General features: G+C 31.7%; 2 protein-coding genes across 2 annotated transcripts; one reads left to right on the top strand and one right to left on the bottom strand.

The window, feature by feature from the left end:
• Positions 1 to 668: 668 nt before the first annotated feature.
• On the top strand, positions 669 to 2,819 carry LOC143056030 (acetylcholine receptor subunit alpha-1-B-like). Its single transcript, XM_076229109.1, has one exon. It carries the CDS (start codon positions 681 to 683, stop codon positions 1,872 to 1,874), a length of 1,194 nt encoding a protein of 397 aa, XP_076085224.1. The 5' UTR covers positions 669 to 680; the 3' UTR covers positions 1,875 to 2,819.
• Positions 2,820 to 8,042: 5,223 nt separating this feature from the next.
• On the bottom strand, positions 8,043 to 21,289 carry LOC143057321 (succinate dehydrogenase [ubiquinone] iron-sulfur subunit, mitochondrial-like). Its single transcript, XM_076230617.1, has 9 exons — positions 21,145 to 21,289; positions 15,639 to 15,710; positions 14,435 to 14,493; positions 12,888 to 13,031; positions 12,305 to 12,383; positions 11,846 to 11,968; positions 10,712 to 10,821; positions 9,942 to 10,056; positions 8,043 to 9,054 (listed from the first exon to the last, which is right to left on the bottom strand). Exons 1-9 carry the CDS (start codon positions 21,205 to 21,207, stop codon positions 8,971 to 8,973), a joined length of 849 nt encoding a protein of 282 aa, XP_076086732.1. The 5' UTR covers positions 21,208 to 21,289; the 3' UTR covers positions 8,043 to 8,970.
• Between the last annotated feature and the right edge of the window lie 48 nt (positions 21,290 to 21,337).

Raw genomic sequence — 21,337 nt, 5'->3', positions numbered from 1 at the left:
TGCACGGTTGTTAATATTAAATGTATTACAAATAGTCAGGAAATACGAAAAAGGGATTTGAAAAGTATTTTTTTTTAAATCTGATTACCAATATAAAAAAGAAGGTGTAGTCCATTTGGACTTATCAGGGCCAACAGTTTTTTTTTTAAATTCAATAGATCACTTTTAAAGTAAATTGTGGTATGATCTCAAATGCGACGTTTTACATTTAGCAATGAACAAAAAGTACTGAAAATCACAAAAATACTGAACGTAGAAGAAAATCAATTCGGAAAGTCCATAATAACATGGCAAAATCAAATAGCAAAACGCATCAAAAACGAATGGACAAGAACTGTCATATTCCTGACTTGGTACAGGCATTTTCAAATGTAGAAAATGGTGGATTAAACCTGGTTTTATAGCGTTAACCCTCTCACTTTGATGACAGTCTCATCAAATTCCGTTATATTTACATTGATGCATAAACTAAACAGACACAATAAATCATATAGTCAGCTTTACAATCATTTTAAAAAGTTAAATATTAATCTTAATAAGCACTTTAAAAGGCAATTAAAACTGTGTCCACTTTTAACACGTGTTATTAAGTTTGGACGTCAACTTTATATATAAGCTATGAATAAACACGTGTATGATTTATTTACTTTTAGTATACGTTATATATACCAGTAGCATAAATGTCCGCCATGACTTTGAATCGTTTATTTCTTTTCTACATATTTGGTAATTTGTATACAGTATCGCAAGCGAAAACTTTGCAAGATTCGAAAAATGTCCTCAATGATATCATGAATGGATACGAAAAACATCTTCTTCCGAAGGCAAACTCATCAACTCCTGTCGACGTCAAACTCGGATTTTGTCTGTTTACTGTAAATGGTTTTAATGGTGTCGACGAAACTTTATCTTTGACTGGCGGACTTTCTATGAGTTGGGATGATGTCTCTTTACAATGGAACCCAGCAAGTTATGGCGGTGTTACTGATCTTGTTTTAGACAACTCAAAAATATGGCATCCTTATATTTTTCTCGTGAATACTCCAAATGAAATGAAACCTATCGGTTACGACACAAACAACGTTCTATCTGTTTATAGTTCTGGAAGGGTGGCATGGTTTCCAGGTGGCGTGTTGAAGGCAAAATGCTCTACAGATTTTACAAAATTTCCGTTTGACACACAAGTCTGTACTCTGGAATTTCAACCATGGGGAACAACATCTGCGGATATCACATTATCTCCGCTTTTCGACTATGTAATACTAGATTACTTCTCAACAAACTCTGATTGGATAGTAAACAGTCGTTCGTATGTGGAGGCGATTTCTATATACTCCCTAAAGTTTAATGTTGAAGTAACTTTAACACGACGTCCACTTTACTATGCTGTAATGCTAGTTGTACCGACCTTGTCGTTCTGTATTCTCAATCCATTAGTGTTTGTGTTGCCTCCAGACTCGGGGGAGCGTATATCTTATGCAGTGACTATCCTATTATCGTATGCTATATTTTTGACAATTGCTTTGTCATCGCTTCCAACATCATCCGATCCCTTGTGCACTCTCCTACTTGTCATGATACTCATTATAGCGATCAGTGGTGCGATAGTTATATTTGTAATCATATCAATGCGTTACTACCACAAAGAATCATTCAAGCCGGGCAGATGTGCTGCATGTCTGATAAGAGTTTCAAGGTGTACGGGAAAAGTTAAAGATACTGTGATAGAATTTCAGAAAGACGACAAAATAGATATAAAAATCGATATTTCAGGTAAAGAATATTCTCATCTCCTGGATAGATTTTTCCTGACATTATCGTACTCTTTACTCTGTATGTTCCTTGTATTATACATTTGTGTTGTTTTTGTGTAGTAAAAAAGGGGGAGGTATTCATAGTATAAGGAATTTGTCAGTTTGAGATTCAGCTCTGACAACGCATTACAATGTATCTGAATTTAAAAAAATAGAAGATGGCCTTTTTGGGTCTCTTTACTTCTTGCTTTTCGATGTGTTGAAGACCGTACTTTGACCTTTAATTGTTTACTTTTTACACCATGTGATTTGGATGGAGAGTTGTCTCATTGGCACACACACCACATCTTCTTTTAGATGTGTTTTTTTTTTGCAAAGCAGTTAATCAACGAAGGACGATCCAATTAAATTTGTCCAGATATCTGTAAGCAGGAAACCCGAATTGGTTCTATTTGCTACAGCACCATTGGTTCTAGTCTGCTGTCAAGAAATCCCTATTGTGAATTCAAATTCAACGAAAATATCTATTTCTTATTCAATCCTCGACAACGAAATATAATTCGAGATTTAATAATTAATGGTTCATGAACATGTCGCAGTTGCATACAACCAATTATAAAATTATAATATAATGTACTAGATTCATTGTTTTTTCACTATGATACATCTGTTCCCATTATTAAGACAATTCACCAAAAATTGCTGAAATAACTTTTTTTCTATTTTGTTATATATAATCAGACATATATCTGATTTATTATTCACGAAATTCATTTTGGGATGTGAAATATACAGAAAGCTTTTGTCATTTTCTAAGGTTTCCTAACATTACATATATGATTAAACTACTGAGACTACGTGTATAATACATATCGTCGCTGGGCTTCCAAAATGTTGTAAATTACAAATTTTTCAAGAAAAAGATATCTCACAAACAGGCTTTGAAAATTTTGACAAAATGCATGCTTCCAAATGTCGTATATGAACTTGAACATTTTTGAAAATAGGAGTGAAATAAAAACTTTGACATTTCTGGATTATCCAAGAACTTAAAATTATTTTCAAAGAAATGTACAATTATTTTATCCCAAAAGCAATTATACAACGATTTTCAAGTTTTCATACAACATTTTGGAAGCAAATTTTACAAACAACTGACATTGGCAATTTTGCAATATGTCTTATTTCAAACGTTTTGATTGGTCTAACTGTATGCTATTTTGAAATACCAAAGATTTCCTCCCGCCCAGACCATTGGTGTCATAAAGTATTTTTAGCCAAAAAAGTCATATATACGACTTTTTGGACGCCCAGCGACGATATACACAATATACCATTTAGAAATTAAAAAACTTTGCAAATCTTATATATATTTGAAAATAACTATATTGCCTTGTCTACAATTTATATTGTATAAAATTAATACATATATAAACAATGTACCATTTAAAAATTAAAAACTTCACAAATCTTATATTTATTTGAATAATTATATTGCCTTGTCTAAAATTTATATTGTTTTGATGGCTTCATATTATAAACTAATATCTTACATCCATGATAGTTTTCACATACTTAGAATTGCATGGTTAAGAAACATACAACTTCAACAGTTTTGGACCTGATACGAGAATTTTCCACTTCACTTTTCGGACATATTTGTTTACCATCTGTTTGTTTGTAATTTTGGCGAATAGTTTGTACAAATCAACAGTATTGAAGCGAATGGTTTTTTGTATTGTTAAATTCGCCAATATATCCCTTTGCGCATTTGGTTTATGCATTGGAATAGCGTAACAAACAACCCGTTAAAATATCAATGTATACTCAGTAAAGGGAGGAACCGGTCGGCTTGTATGGGTTTCTTTCTGAATCCGAGTTTTTTTTTGTAAGGAGATTATAATAAAAGTAAATTGTGGTATGATCACAAATGAGACGTTCTACATTTAGCAATGAACAAAATCTTATAGTCAGCTATAAAAATCCTTTTAAAAAGTTAAAACTAATATTGTTAATCTTAATAAACACTTAAGAAAACCAATTAAACCGTAACCACTTTTCACACATGTTATTAAGTTTGGACGTCAACTTTATATAAGCTATGAATAAACACTTGTATAATTTATTTACTGTTAGTACACGTTATATACCAGTAGCATAAATGTCCGCCATGACTTTGAATCGTTTATTTCTATTCTATATATTTGGATATTTTCTTATTAATCTTCCCAATCTTTTTTCTGTCAGTTGGCGTAATTCGTGCACACATTCTCCTCAGGGACTCGGTTTGCAGATTTTTTGTATGTCCTATTTATGGGCATTATGTTTCTGGTCTGTGCATCCGTTTGTCTGTTCGTTCGTTCATTTGGTTCCGTCTGTCCCGCTTCAGGTTAAAGTTTTTTGTTGAGGTAGTTTTTGGAAAGATTGGAACTTGTTCTAACTCTTTCCTTAGGCATTGGCCTCTATAACAACACGACAGGTTAGCTACTATTACTAAATGTATTCACCCTGAAATATAGTTCCCTATTAGTTCTCATATATGTGCACATAATATACATATAAACTGTGAAGAAATGGGTATATTTTTGGAGCAGTTCATTCAAGAATGTTTGTCTTGTATGTGTGTTGATGAGCAGGCTTTTTTAAAAACATTTTGATTATGTAATTGAGTATTGATACAATATTAGATGATTGACAACTGTCATTATCATCAAACAATCAGGGACAAGGTCTTTATTTACAATGCCCCACCTCCTAAACTGTCAGTCAAATTGACCACATTACTTATCAACCTCAGTCTTACATAATTATACAGACCTTTCAATATACATCTTATTACACAAATATCAATGAATATTTGACCTCTCCATGTGGAACTTTGTGTGACTGGTTGATAAGTTCCGTTGGAACTTTTAGGCTAGTTTGTTAGTTCCGGTTTTGACTAATTTGACGAAAAGGAACTTTCTAACTAGTTGATATGTTCCGTTGGAACTTTCCAACTAGTCACTTTGTTCCGGTGGAACTTTTAAACCAGAGGAAGAACAAACGAACTAGTTAATAAGTTCCTCCGGAACTTTTCGGCTAGTTAGTTCTTTCCGCCCGGAACTTTCCAGCGTCGGAACAAAAGAGCATTTACAAATACACAAATGTTTGATATATAAGGATGATAGATTTATTTATTGCCTATTACTTTTGATCTACATTACATTAAGTAATTCTGTAAATAATGTCTGAAAGATAAATTATTAATTAAGGATTAACAAGATCTTAAAAAAAGAACTTTAAATATGAATGTATAAAAGGTATTCCAGTAAGGCCTATAATTTACTTCATAAATTTCCAATAATTATCTGCAATTAATCTACAATTTAGGCTAGTTCACTAATTTTTTTTTATCAGTAATTGGCTTGAAACAGTTTTAAAAAGTACATTTTCAATGCCCTGTGCTGAAAAATACTTTATAAATTGATCAAAAGGCACTTTACAACTTCTAATCTTCAATGTTACATAACCTATGTTTCAACTTACAAAATGACCCAAAACAACATTTTTAGATTATTTTTGTTGACACTTTAAAGTTATTAGCTGTTGGTCTAGATCTTATGTCTTACAAGGATAGTTGGTATAAACATTCACTAGAAGAATTTTCAGCAATAGTGCTTTATTGTTTTTTTGTCCCTACCATACCTCACTATGAAATTACTCTTCCAATCTTTCCATGAGTGATTTCCATCACTTTGATTGATAAAGTTGAAGTCCAATCAACTTGAAACTTAGTACACATGTTCCCTATAATATGATCTTTCTAATTTTAATACCAAATAAGAGTTTTTAACCCATTTTCACGGTCCACTGAACATAGAAATGATAGTGTGAATGGGGCATCCGTGTACTATGGGCACATTTTTGTTATGCCCCATTTATGGGCATTATGTTTTCTGGTCTGTGCGTCTGTTCGTTCGTCCGTCCGTCCGTCCGTTCCGCTTCAGGTTAAAGTTTTTGATGAAGTTGAAGTCCAGTCAACTTGAAACTTAGTATACATGTTCCTTATGATTTGATCTTTCTAATTTTAATCCAAAATTAGAGTTTAACCTTTTTCTAAAGTCCACTGAACATAGAAAATGATATTGCGTATGGGGCATCCGTGTACTTGGGACACATTCTTGTTTTTAATATGTTTTCGTTTTTCCTGTTTATCTTTATTACATTATCAACGTTTTTAACATTGACATCACTATTTATTTGTTTTCCGGCAATGTGTAATTTACTATCCATATCCACAATACAGTTCCGAAAATACGGATTCAACATACAGATATACAACACCGTATACTGAAAAACAGGATTTATTGATGCCAAAGTTAAAACGTTAATAATGTTATACGACAATCTAAAAGAGGCTAAGAAAGTTTGAAAAGATGTGTCCCTCCTTCCGTCCATTTTCCTAAAAATTCAGACGAGCCATAAAGCAAACTTGACCAGCGAGTGTCAATACTTACGTTTAAATCAACAAAGCTGACATGGTCAGTCCACTCCTTTAAGGATTAACTTCCCTTTAATAAGTGACATTTTGTTTTTCAATTTTGCTTATTACCTTGAATACCATAATAGATATAGAGACACCGTTTAAATATATAGCAAACACGATTAACAAAACAAGTCCTAATAATTAGTCACAATGAACAAATCTTATGTGAGCTACTTATAGAATAATGCCATTCAGTAATGATTTATACCATTGCTTCATGTTAGGCAAATATAATAGTAGCTAAGGTAAAGCAGAAACTTCAAACAGCAAAAACTAAAGTAAGAAAAGCAGTTATCAACGAAAAAGATCAGCAAAAAGGGGGAATTTTAATCTTGAATTATATGGTGGTTTATAATGTTGGAGAGTGGCCATTGTTAATTTGCCCATACATCCAATTGTGCAACAACACAGTCATGCTCGTTATTGCCCAATCTGTGGCATTGTTTATCTGCCCTTTCCGAGCTATGAGCTATTGAAATTCTGTAAAATAGAAGTTGACATTTCAGGGGCAATAACTCCAAAGTAGATTATCAGATTTTTCAGAAACTTCCACAGCAGATAGACCCGCTGATAATTTTTACCTTTCTTCAGTTTTGAAATTTTTCTATTTTTAGCAACAGTAATCATGTTTGTTGATGTGTCAAATCCAAGGATAATTAATTTAAAATAAATTCCTGAATGAACTTTCAGGTAAAGTTAGGTAACAGCTGACCTTGAACCTTCAACTATGATTTAATATTTTAATTTGCAACATAATTCAATTGCTTCCAAACTCTTTACAGCCGACAAGCTAAAGGTAATATCCTTTAAGAATAGACTAGTCGGACTAATAACCAATCAATATGTCTGTAGGACTAGGCTACTTCAAAAGGAGGGTAGTATAAATTACCTAATAATGACTTTAAGGTTCAGCTAGCAAGCAAGCTAATCAAAGATATTTTCTTTAGCTACACACTCAATGAAATCAGCTGTAACACACAGAATAAACATCATGTGGTGTCCAACTCTCTCATACATTTTCTCGAGGAATAGCCCTTACAAATATAAAGCTCAGTACCAAATATCAAGAATCTTGAATCTGTACATATTGACAACAATGTGTTATTAACTGATAAATGGAAAAACAGAGAAAACCAGTATACCCTTTATTCTTTAGAAGCAATGGATATAAAAAGACCAAAATCCATGAGACATTAATACCAGAAAAGTAAACAAACTGAAAGAGTCATTTTTTTTCAGGTATTTCTAAGGCATAAAGCCATATTGAATTCCATTATGTATCATTCTCTCTCTAGTTTAAAGCTCGAAACTATGAACATACTTTATTTTATTTCAAGAATAATTTTTGTCATTGCTTTTATCTTACTGATATTTCTGTAAAAATAAGATTGTCTGTGTCATTTGTATATGAAATAGCAATATATTTAGGTTCACACTTGAGATTTTAAGACAATATTTCTATAGTCTACCTGCAAACTCATCATTTGATCAACTCTTCCATGTTGTATGTCCTAAATCTATGATACATTCACCCCTGACCTTGATCAAACTGACAACAGTCCTGGGAAATTCTCAGATTTTATCCAGCCTTCATTCATACAAGCTTTATCTGATGTTTTCATGAGTTGTTTCATGTATGATACCGGCAAAAAAAACTTCTTTTTTTAGGTGAACAAAAAAACACAGATTTTTTTTATAAATGACTAAAACCACATGTCAAATGTCCAAATTTCCCAATGGGCATAAAAAACAAACAAAAATAAGCTTTAAAGGCATATATTACTTATTTAACAGAATACAATGTTTGGTTTTCACAAAACCAGATGCTACATAAAATCTTTTTAAAACCATATAACTTACTGATTTTTAAAAAAAATTATTGCCAGAATAAAAGGATTTCATTTTATTACTCAGAATCATTTTATATTTTAGCATTATCTGCAACCATGATACATGGTTTTCATTTAATATTAAAACGTAAATATCGATTAGAAAAGCTTATTTAATTCTAACTGTTTATTTAACTAAATTCCTCTTTCAACAATTTTAACATGATGTGCAAGTATTGAATTAGAGTGTTTAACTGAGTTATATAAATGCAAATAGATATTTTTCTTTATACATGGAAAGTTTTCATATTTTCTTTTTGTAAAGCTGTTTTTATAATATTAAAGCAAAGCTTTGATTACATATTATAAATGTTCTATTTATTACTCTAGTATAGCAGTAGAAATTAAATAGAAAATACCATTAGATTTCTATGTGCTATCATTCAGCATTGATTGAAAGAATTCAAAATAAAAATATAAAAATTCACTTTTCAAGAAGACATTCATAAATTGAATACAAACATTTTATTTTCAGACAAGAATTCTGATTGTGTTAAATTGTGTCTGACATTAGATATTTACACACAACAATACATATAGTTCTAACAATAACTTTTTTTTACTATTATTATTCCTTATGTTAATTTTTCTTCTCTTTCTCTCTATCTATTAACAGAATAACCTTTAAACGAAATGATAAAAGGCCAATAGTAAAGTCCTAAACACAAAAAACAAGAAGATAGGATAACAACTATAATATTATAAAAGCAGATGGAAAACTTTTTAAAAATGATGTCACTCTATCACAAGATCTGACTAAATCCATCATAAGTTGGATTAATCTTTGGCCATGTCCTAATTAAGCTTTGGCTGTCTTTGCTTCACTCTGATACAGAGCTAACATCTTCTTGATCTCTCCAATAGCCAGACCTGGATTTAATCCCTGAAATCAAAACATTTAAATTGATGAACATACAAACAAAATACATTGTTTTACTAAAAGAAAATAATTATAAATAAAATAGATATTATATGACTTATACTTAAAGTTAGAATATTTTTGGTTTAGATTTGATGAAGCCTGTACAAATATGACTACTATCAATAGCAGTACAGCAGGCTAATACAGAACTATTGCTATTGATCATTATATTACACATACAATTGACCTCTCTATACGTAATAAATATGGTTTTAACGTCGTCTATTTGTCTTTCTTTAATTTTCATTTTCTGATAGCCCTTTAAATAAATGTGATGAGTTCAATATTTCAGAAATATTTTTCTGAAACCTATGTTCACTAACGTGCATGTACTTATGAAACATATATAAGACACATATTGCACCAATACATTGCAGTAAACAATTTCATTAAGGTCAGCCATGGAACTAAAGAAAACTGACATTACAAGAGAGGTGACCTTTGAATTGAGGTTATTACTACAGTCTGACAAGATGAGTAAAATCACAAAAAATACTTAACTTGAAAGAATTTAAAATGAAAATTCCCCAATCAAATGGCAAAATCATTAGGTCAAACACATCAAATGAAGGGGATAAAAGAGGTGGTCAGGCAAGATATCGCTTAAGAGAGATGAACATTAGTGCAAGAGGTTTAGATCTTTATTAGCTGTAACAATTTTAAGGGTTAGACTATCAAAATGTCTCTTTCATACTTTTTAAGGAATTATTTTCTACTTTATTTTTTGTCAGTGAAGGTACTTTATCTTTGTACAAGTCTTTGTACATTTCATTATGCTATGGCATCTGTACACAGACCAATAACACCCCTCCCCTTTTCACCCACTGTGCTAATTGCATGTACTTTACCTTAGGACAAGTCTTAGTACAGTTCATAATGGTATGGCATCTGTACACAGAGAACTTGTCTTCCATCATGGCCAACCTTTCATTTGTAAAATCGTCTCGGGAATCAATCATCCATCTGTAAAGGGAGATAAGCAAAAGATATTATAGGAAAATATGGAGATGTGTCATCTGAAAATTCAAATTGAAGGTAAATACCTGTTTATTGTTTTAGGCCTCTACATGTATTCTAGTTTTATTTTGTTTGAGGTGTATAGTATGGATCATCTCATAGGGTGGAGTTTATACAATTGTTCTTTCCCTTCTGAAAATTACTAGAATATAATTTCAATTCTAGTGTATAATAAAACATGCATCATTTTTCATTATGAATACAAGTATGACTTGCCAAAGTCAATCCTTATTTTTTCAATATGTCAAGGGCAATAACTCCTGATAAGCAAAAAATGATAATATCCAGTATCAAATACACAACCATTTTATCATCAGTGGCAGCATATTTAGATTTAAAGAGCCTTGTTTGAACGGTTCAAAAATTATTGCACAGAAGCAACATAAAGTGCCATTTTTCAATCTATCTCCTGTAAAATCTAATAATTTGATTTAAATCTTAATTGGTTTATCTTGTGGATGGATGTTATTAAAATAATTAATCCAAAATGAATTCATGAAGAGCACTTCTTTCTTAAACAGGAACCTCCAAATTATTCTGCATGAAGTCTGGATGGAAGAAAATTACACAAAAGATCCTGTTTCTACAGTATTACATGTACCTGTATGCCTGCATGAGAACAGCTGGGCCAAGATATTTATCAGAATTCCACCAGTAGCTAGGACAAGATGTACTACAGCATGCACATAATATACACTCATATAAACCATCCTGAAATACATAAATTGATCAAACATTGGTGCAAATGCCTCTGAGGATAAACTTTTCAAATACAAAAATATGTGTTCACGAATGCAAATTAAAAATGAACATGACTTAACTATGTAGATTCATGCTTTCCATGTTTTAACAAATACTTTCTGATAAACTTTCACATTAAATTCTAAATGTTTTAAGAGTAATTCTGGAACATTCAGCACTATGATAATCAACAGCTGTAATTAGTAACAGAAATCACATTCCTAATTGAATATCATCAAAACATTTCCAAATAAATAAAAGTTTTTTCTTGCCAAATAATTTTTAATTTTAAGAAATCATTCAGAAATAAATACAGGCTTATATAATCAAAGTGATGGAAATCACTCATGGAAAGATTAGAAGAGTAGTTTGAATAATTTCATATTAAGGTATGGTGGGGGGAAATGAACATTAATAAAGACCTACTGCTGAAAATTGCATTAACAGCAGGTCTTTAGAAGGAAACATGCTTTTCTTGTATGAGCTCAAATTAAATAATATGGGTCTCTTAATTTGCACAATTTTATTTAAACTGCAGTTTATATCTTATCCAAATAATTTTGCCTGTTTTGAACATGTTTAAAAAAAAACAAAAAATTGTAAATCAAAAATTCTTCTAGTAAATGTTACCAACTATCCTTGTAAGACATAAAATCTAGACCAACAGCTAAAAACTTTAAAGTGTCAAGAAAAATAATCAAAAAATTTTGTTTTGGGGCATTTTGTAAGTTGAAACAGAGGTTATATGACATTACATGAATATTAAAAGTTGTAGAGTGCCTTTTGATCAATTTTTAAAGTATTTTTAAACAATAATATACCCATTTTATCAGTTTATATGTGTATTATGTGCACATACATGAGAACCATAGAGAACTATATTTCAGTGTGAATACAGTAGCTAACCTGTCATGTTGTTAGGGAGGCCGGTGCCTTAGTAAAGATTTAGAACAAGTTCTAATCTTTCCAAAAAAAAAATAAGTCAATTTCTTACCAATTTAGCTCTATCTTTCACTGACTGCAGATACTGTGTTTTACCAATATCTTTCTCTGATCCATCTTTCTTTTTGAGGTAGGGTTCAATAGCTCTGTATTGGGCATAAAAGTTACTCATATCCTGTAAATCATAGCAAAATTATTTACATGTCCAATCATTTAATTCATTTACCTTAAGCTTACAAGAGTATGAATGCAAGAATTAAATACCAGAAAATCATATAGAATTATATTTTCCATCTATTTGTAGTTCTCAGACAAAGTTACAAAAGTATCATTCAATGGATTGACAGAAGAACAGATAAAAACCAGTATACAATGTATTAGATCTATATTCCATTCCTTTGAAGAAAGGGGTTTACTAATCTGGTACCTATTACAATGTTATCATTAAAACACACAATGGAAGCACTAAAAGTGTTCAAATGTCACATTGTGTCACTAAGGCATTACTTACCGGAACCAGATCTTTAATGACATACATATGTGGCAAGGGATAAATCTTCATTGCTTTACTGGTGTTAGGATCTATTTTTCTGGAAAGAAGAATAAAGCTATGATAATACTGAGTCTTCACACAGTTCCTTTCAATATTAAACAGCTTAACAAATGCAAAGCATTTTTTTTTTTAATATTTATATGGGATATGAATACTTGTTCCATATACCATTATACCAAGTATAATTTGTAGTTGTGAATTATCATTAAAACAATTGATTTTTTTTAAGTTAAAAAAGACTAAACTTTTGTATGGGAAAAAAAAAACCTATGTCAAGCAAATCTGATGCACAGTAAAAACTAATTCTTATTCATGACATGAGGCCACAACATGAAGAGTTCTATGTTCTTATCAAATTATGCTTGATATTTTTCGTATGAAGTAATCTCATTCACTTAATTTGAATTTGAATTTAATCTCAATGTATATAATTATGTGTTATGAATATGAATGTACTGTGTATTATCATGATTATTGTCATAATGTTCCTTTCAGGCCCTTAATTGAAAAAAGAATTTTGAACTTTGAACCTTACACTTACCGTAGACATGCTAGTGTGTTTTCACCACCAATGTTCATGGAACATGATCCACAAATACCTTCTCTACATGACCTTCTGAAGGTCAAAGTTGGATCCATTTCATCCTTTATCTTGATCAATGCATCCAAAACCATAGGACCACATCTAAAATTCATAATTGTTTATCAATACTATTAAAACTATCACAATATTACCACAACATAGCTGTTATGAGAGTCTATTTACAAAGATCTACGTACATGTACATATAATATAAATAAAGCAGTAAATTTGGTATTTTTTTCGAAAGAAATTACCTTGCTTTTGATCTAAATGTAAACATTTATTAATAAAACAAAAAAACATAATCATGACATCTTGTTAATCATGTGAGTAAGTGTTTAAAACTAAGGTCAGGGGTGTGGAAATGCTATGCCCGACTCGCCCGACTCGTACATTTTAACACCCGGACAAGTAATTATTTTTGTCTTGGTTGCCCATGGACAAGTTAAATAATATACAAGACAAAGTTCAAATTCAGCAAAAATATAGGATTAATTTCAAAACGTATAAAGATGTTTAATTTATGTAAAAGAAACCAATAATCAGCGAGTAAAAACATATTTTTAAGTATAAACATCAATGTTCATGACGATAAATATTACATAACTCCGGAAATAGATCGATTACCAAATGAGTAAAAATAAGTATGCAAACCCGAGTCGCGTAATATTGCATTGGCTTTGTCCATTGACCCGGGATCGTCGATTATGTTTTTTCTACTATTCACCGGAAGTGTCATTTCTTAAGATTTTGAATCGAGATTCAGATTGATGAATATTTTTAAAATAAAACATCGGGCAAGCAAGACAAAAAGAATGACGAGTCTAGTCGAAAGCATGAAACGCAAACGGAGATGGTCAAGGTGTATATGAAAAAATACAGAATCGAGAATATCAGATTACCCCTTGGAAAGAAATTCAGATAATAAGTTTTGTTTTTGTCTTTTTTATAGATCAAAGTCAACCTTATGTGTTGTCTAAGTGGTAAATAGAAGTGTTCAACTACATTTGTACCAAGAAAAAAACAAGTGTGTTAGTTGATAGAAATAATTAGTTAATCTATTATTCAGTTTCCATTTCTTCACTCACTATCCTCTAAATTTAGTATATTTAGTGTACCTACTGGCTACAATTTTTATTAAAAAACAATGCTGCAAACTTGTCCTTTACATGTCATTTCATTCAGTTGATTTGCTTTAGAGTTTCTGTCCCATTGATGTAATAAACCCATTTCCAACATTCCTAAATTTTTACACATATAAACCAATTGATTTCACTGATTTGTTTGGGATGCAAAACCGTGCTAAGAATCATATATTAGCTAACAATACTTTAAATACTACAACATTAATTTGGACCATCAGGGCAAGTAACTTTTTTTCCGGACAAGTAAAATTTACAGTTTTACTTGCCCAGGGACAAGTGCTCACAACAAATATTTCCACACCCCTGAAGGTCAAATGGATATCCAGTAAACAATGGACATCATAACCCTTCATAACTTACTTATTTAGATCCAGTTCATATGTCTGTACTTTGGGTTTGTCTCCTTGCTTTTCTGGGTTCTGTAAAAGTAAACAAATGTTTTATATTTTCACAAATTTTATTCTGACACTTAATTCATGATGATCTGGATATTTTTTATGCAACAGCAACATTATAATTTATTTTGAGGCATTTCACATCATGCACATTGGCTAAATTTTTTCTTATCTTTAACCTTAGCCTTTTCATTCCAAATATATCATGAAATAAATATAATAATTGATAAAAATTAGTATCATTATATATATAATTTTAACAAAGAGACCAAACTTCTTAAGAGATGACGTTCAAAAATTTATTGGAATAAATTAGGATGATCATGAATATGTTGCAATACACATAATATTTAAACATGCCTTCCATACTCTAAAGAATCTTTACATATATATATACATGTATTAAAATTGCTTATTCTTATAGTGCAGCACACATCATTTTCCAATTTCACACTTTCATGAAAAATTAAATCTGACTCTTCTGTTCTTCAGGTATATACAGTGTATAACGTGACGGTACCCAAATTGCACCTATTTTGACAGTTTTTTCAACTACGTTTTTTTATGATCGACAAAAATTTCCATTTTGTGTTTATTTTGTAGCCGTATCCTTCTTTATTATATAGGTACACCATTCATATGGAATCATAGAAAAATTGGTCTGAACTAACCTCTAAACCATCAATGATTCTGCAATGAGGAGTACCCAAATTGCATCCATGCTTAAATTCGCATTGTCAAAAGACGAATAACAAAGCTTTTGTTTATTTTTTTCAAATATTTTGAACAATTGGATATTTGTCGTTGCTTACTCTTCTTTTTTTTAAGAAATGGATACTTGTAACATATTGTATTTGCTAATCTTAAAAAGATGACGTTTTGATGACATCATGGCGACGTTTCGGTACATTTTGCTTTTTCAGTAAACACTTCATCTGTTGATAAATACTGTGAATTTTTTTGTGTATATCTAAATATTTTTACATATTTTGAAAGACATGCACAGTATCAAATCATAAAAACACAAATTGTTTAGTCTCTAGGAGATCTTGTAAGATTTCCGCTGCTATTTTTGCTAAATAGGTGCATTTGGGTACCGTTACGTTATGTAGATAAGTAATTTAGAGATATTTAAAGTAATAGTTGTGCATATGGCTGTTCGAACTTACAAATCTGTAGATTGAGAATTTCTTCATTCTTGGGGCAACCTCTGTGGCTGCTGCTGTCTGTGCACATCTTGTCTGTAAGACAAAAGAAATATTCATCATATACAATGTATAGTTTATCTATGTCATGTATGTCAGCAACCTTAATTTGTTGCCAGATGAAATAAAATAATCACAATTTGCAACACAAAGCCCAGCACGGTCCCTGATAATCAGCTATATAAGGCTGAATAATGACAAATGTAAAACAATTCAAACAAAAAAATGTATTGCCCAATTTAAGTACAAAATAATGAACAAAAAACAAATATGCAACACAGCAACAAATGACAACCACTGAATGATAGGCTCCTGACTTGGGACAGACACATACATAATTTTCAGGTTTAACATGTTAGCAGGCCCCTAAACATCTATCCCCTAATCGGAACAGAGAGAACATGGGAGGCCCAAGAGAAAACGAAAACGGGATCGATCGGGATCCCAATGCAATCCCGGTGAAATTGTCGGGATAAGCCAGGATAAGCATCCGGAGGCGGGATCCCATTCGGGATAAATATCTGAAACTGGGATCCCATTCGGGATAACTGTCTGAAGCCGGGATTCCAGTCTAGATGAAACGGGATAAATATCGGACACTGGGATCCCAATCGGAACTGTTTAAAGCCGGGATCCCAATCGGGAAAACTATCTGATGCTGGGATCCCAGTCTAGTTAAAACGGGAAATTGTCTGAACCATAATTAATTTATGCTGTTGAAAATATGCAAGTGTTTTGTTTGTGTATACATATGTCTCTAATAACATCAAGTATAGGTTATTGGTGTTAATTAACAATGTGCATGACACCAAAGCTGTCAGGTGAAGCCAATCACATTTAAGTGTCACTTAATATTCAGTTTGACAGATATTTATAAGTCAGAAAAATGCCGAGATTTTCGCGATAAAAATGATACTGGAGGGCGTCCGAGGAAATGTCAACGGGTGTTTTGCCAGACAAGCTTGGGCGTTTCTGATGTTCCTCAAGTTCTCATAAGTGCGTTTCTATTAGTTGTCGTCCGGCATCAATGATAAGATAATGACTGACGTCGTAAAATGTTGGTTTCTCAACTTATGTAAAATGTTTAAAAAAAAATGATGACCACGTGCTTTGTTTTCAATTGTACCAGTTCGACCCAAGAAAATACTGTCCTAAATAATGCGGCCACTATCTTATCCGCATGCACCAGGTGCCGATTACTAAAGTATTCTTTTCTTATATTTAGTCAAAACTGGCCAGTAATTAATTCTTTTATGCGATACCCTTAATTTATTTATAATACCGTTACGGAGACAGATCAACTTGGCCGATATAATTTGGGGCGAGATTGTCACGTCGACGTTTGTGTACTGGTAAAAACGTCATCAAAATTTGTTTACGCTGAATTATGGACAGGACGAAGATGATGTTTTCAGATAAGTGCATTAATAATTTAATTTAACATGTGTATATGTGCATATAATGATTATGAAAATAATTTATTGAGGAACTATGATTTGTATGGTTTTTATCTTAGCAAATCAACATCAGAAAGTCTGAAAGCATAAACTGAAAATATATTTATTTTTAACATATACAATGAATAAACTTGTTAACTTGTCACATAACAGGCATAAAAAGTAGGTATGTCAAAATTTAATTCAGTTGTGTGTATGTTTATTTGGTGAAAATAATAAGTCGCTAGTTATTTATCGTCAGGGGATAAAAAAGGGGGAAGGTAATTAATTTGCAAAAAAATTAAAATAACCTTCAAAGACTTCATAATTATTTGGACTAGCTTCCAATCTACTGTATTCTATAAACATTAACATGCAATAATATTTCTATTGAATTTGTTGCTTCAAAACGTATTGAACAAATGATTCTTTGTGGATTTTTTTGATACTTTTAGGGGATATACTGATCTTTTTAAATGGAGCTGCCAACGAAACAGATTGCATGCAGATATTCCAGTTACCATAATTTACTCAGCAATTCTAGTTGGAAGTACAGAGACAGCAATTTAATTAACAGAAAGGAAAACATGACATGTATCCTTTTGCATAAATAACCCAGAAATCCCAGTGGCAGTGCAATTTGAATTGGTGCATGTATATCCTGCTGGTATTTATTTTTGGGATCCCGCTTTTTTTTCCGGGAATCCCAGTATATTTCCACTGGGATTTACATCGGGATCCCGCTTCTTTTACGGGAATCCCGAAATTTTATCCCAGTACATTTACATCGGGATCCCGCTTATTTAGTGGGAATCCCGAAATTTTATCCCAGTGGGATCCCAATTGAATTCCCACAATATCCCAGTGGGATCCCAGTATATTTCAACCGGGATTTACATCAGAATTCCCGGACTTTTGGCGGGATTCCCGAAATTTTATCCCGGTGGAATAAGGTGGGATCCCACTTGGAATCCCATCAAAATTCCAGCCGGGATTCCAGTGGAATTCCAGATTTATTTTCTCTTGGGGGGTACATGTTCATGTACTTGCAGTCTGCACCAAAAACTTTTTCAACTACTAGTCCGAAGAGCAATATCCTGACATTTTTCTTATTGGTCCAACCAAAATTTTGCAAAAACTTACTAGTCCGAATGAAATTTTACTAGTCTGGGGCATCGGACTAGTGGCTTACCGTGCAGACTGTACTTGTACATCCCAACAACAAAATAACAATAAGTACAGATCTGAGAATACTCCAAATTTCAGACAGCTTGTTCATAGACAATAACAACTAATAAATAAAACAGGCATCCAGAGATGCAACTATTCGTCGGACCCGTCGGACCTAAGGGGCAGAATTTATGCAGGTACGGCAAAACTCGTAGCTGTGCAGGACCTGATGGCCGGCAATATTTAAGTCCGCCAAAACTGAAATCCCCGTCGGCCCCGGCAGAGTATTTTGTTTATAAAATTGCGATCATCTTTAATAAAAGTAAATGTCCTGTTCCCCCGCATTTTCTAACTCCGGGAACCAGTATTTCCACCCAGTAATAGTCTTTCGTACCTTGTCCATCTCGCCCCGAACAATTCTCCGTATTTCCGTCATGTTTTTTGTTTTAGAAATTCGCTCTCTAGGAAGGAGGTCTATTAAGCATAGTTGATAAGTTCAGGAAATATGTCATGGCCGATAAAATAATATCAACAAAATCAAAATTAACGTTTGTTCAATAGCATAATTTCATTTGATTTTTGAGTGAAAATATGGGTCTGGCAGAAATTTGATGGGTCTGGCAAAACTTGGTACCCTGTAGGCCCCATTGTCTGACAGGAAAAAAAAAACTGTTTGCATCTCTGGGCATCTGTGACTAAATTATCAATCAGTACAAGATCTCCATGTAATGGATTTAGTGTAAAGATGTCATTAAAAGTCAGAGAAAAACATGACCTTATGCAAGTTTTTCACAAGAAAAAACTGTACATCTATTTCCAACATGTGTCAATAAGTCATATCATCTTACATCTGTAATATTCTTAACACAATATCATATGATTATACGATAAAAAAATTACAAATGAATATAACATGCATGTAAATGTATGTACTGCTGATAACTGGAAGACAAAATTATACTGGACTTGCTGATAACTGGAAGACAAAATAAAACTCTGATACCAATAAATTATATACTGATCAGTAATGGTAACAATATAACTGTGTCTGTGATACAAGTATAATTTGTGATCGCAAGGTTAATGTTATCTCTTTCTTTCAGGTACTCTGGGTACCCAATAATAACACAATGAAAACTAAATTAAACTAAAGACTAAATTAAGAATCATTAAACTTGTTTGCATTACATAAACAGGGGTCTCACTAATTAGCGACAACAAGCGTCAAGAAGCGACAACAAGCGTCAACAAGCGACAACAAGCGACAACAAGAATTATTTTAGCGACAACAAGCGACAAGAAGACTATTTAGCGACAAGAAAACATTTTTTTTTATTAGATATAAAGAAATTTGTATTTAATGTTTTTTTTTTAAATATACGAGCAGATATGTCTAATTAAAATGTTTTATTATATAGATAGACGAAGAAATGAAACATTTGTGAGGAAGAAAGTTATTGTGAAGTTTATATTAGTATGTGTAAATGTGTAAATAGTACTTTTACTTGGAGATAATCCTTGGTGTTCCTTATAAAGGAAGCTTATACGGAGAGAAGAAGAAGAAGTATATTGGTAGATGAAGAAATTTAACATTTGTGAAGAAGAAAGAGATTGAGCTTCTTTTTTTATTTTTAAATATGAAGAATATGTATAAGATAATGTTATGTCAATTCGATGCTTTATTTCTTTGTAAATTTTATTAATTAACTCTGGAAGTTTCTCAGGCTTCCAATCTTGATTTAGTTTCAAGATGTGATTGATTGATTCACAATTATTGTTTTTCCATTGCAATGGAATTCTCGACTCTGTTTTTCGAGCATTGTACACGTAATCCCTTATAGTAAGAATAACTGTTTGCGTATCCCCTGTATTATTGCTACAATAACATCCAATTAACACCTTCAACTTTGTACACGCGTCAGACTATACAATTACACGTGCCAGAATATACAATCATTGTAAATAGTGAACACCTGTTGAAAACTCAAGATTGTCATTAATTTCCGTTCATCTTCAATCAATATGCATAAACATGATAAATATCGTTTAATGAGGCAATAAACAAATAAAAAGATGAAAACATTCACATTTCAATTTTCTTTTCCTCTTGTTTGATTTCAGTTCTTTGTATTTCACAATTTGTGTCAATATTTTCAGGACAATGATGCACAAATAATTCATTTTGCGAGCTTAATATATATTGCACGAAAAGAGTTTTAAAAAACAAATTATAAGATAAATAATATGTTCTAAAACACAAGGAAAAGTAATCTCATAATAGTAATACTGGCTGTTATTCATAATAGATGATAAAATATTATGTAAATAATGTTTCATTCTTTTCTATCAATTTTAACTTTCTTGTCTAAAATTATTTTCTTTTGCATATTCTTTTAATATTTACTGCAATAATTAATTTTAATTAAAAAAAAAAATGTTTTCTTGTCGCTAAATAGTTTCTTGTCGCTTGTTGTCGCTAAAATAATTTTTGTTGTCGCTTCTTGTCGCTTGTTGACGCTTGTTGTCGCTAAAATTCTTGTTGTCGCTAATTAGTGAGACCGCATAAACAGTGATATCATGAAAATGCCAAAATTACATAAACAAGAATTTATATTTTAAAACAGTTCATGATTAGCTCTTCAGGTTGAACCTTAATAAAAAATTATATATGATGACATATTACAAATACATAATTTGTATATTCTTCGATTTGACATTAATAGTAAATTAATGTTATGAAACCTACAAATTATGTCAATGTCAATGAACAGTTTTCTACTTTTTTTTCTGCCTGTCCTCTCCTTTTGGGAGCTATTTCTGTTAGTCCAAATGAACGAGTCAATATCAAAAGTCATGAATAATACCTGAATTAATTGCAATAAGGCTCTTTTTACTGGAGCTATCTTGACCACTGTCGAACTAGCCATTTCTGTTTTGCAGATCTACATGTAGTTTATGTAATTCCGTTCAAGCGCACTTGTCGTTTCCTGTAACCTTGAACTTTTGGTGAAAGTTATCAGACGATTCTCCTGAAAATCATAAAAAATACAACAAAAT

This window comes from Mytilus galloprovincialis, chromosome 13 (genome assembly GCF_965363235.1).
Source record: "Mytilus galloprovincialis chromosome 13, xbMytGall1.hap1.1, whole genome shotgun sequence".
NCBI classification, from domain to species: Eukaryota; Metazoa; Mollusca; class Bivalvia; order Mytilida; family Mytilidae; genus Mytilus; species Mytilus galloprovincialis.
Note: the sequence above shows the minus strand (reverse complement) of the source record. Positions and strands in the feature narration are given on the sequence as shown.

Excerpts from the sequence above, each read along its gene's own strand:
- LOC143056030 (XM_076229109.1), top strand. The coding sequence starts at position 681 with ATGTCCGCCATGACTTTGAATCGTTTATTTCTTTTCTACATATTTGGT.
- LOC143057321 (XM_076230617.1), bottom strand. The coding sequence starts at position 21,207 with ATGGCTAGTTCGACAGTGGTCAAGATAGCTCCAGTAAAAAGAGCCTTA. Across the intron at positions 15,711-21,144 it reads CCTTATTGCAATTAATTCAG|ACAAGATGTGCACAGACAGC; the intron begins GTATTATTCATG and ends TTTGTCTTACAG. Across the intron at positions 13,032-14,434 it reads TATGAACTGGATCTAAATAA|ATGTGGTCCTATGGTTTTGG; the intron begins GTAAGTTATGAA and ends TATGAATTTTAG.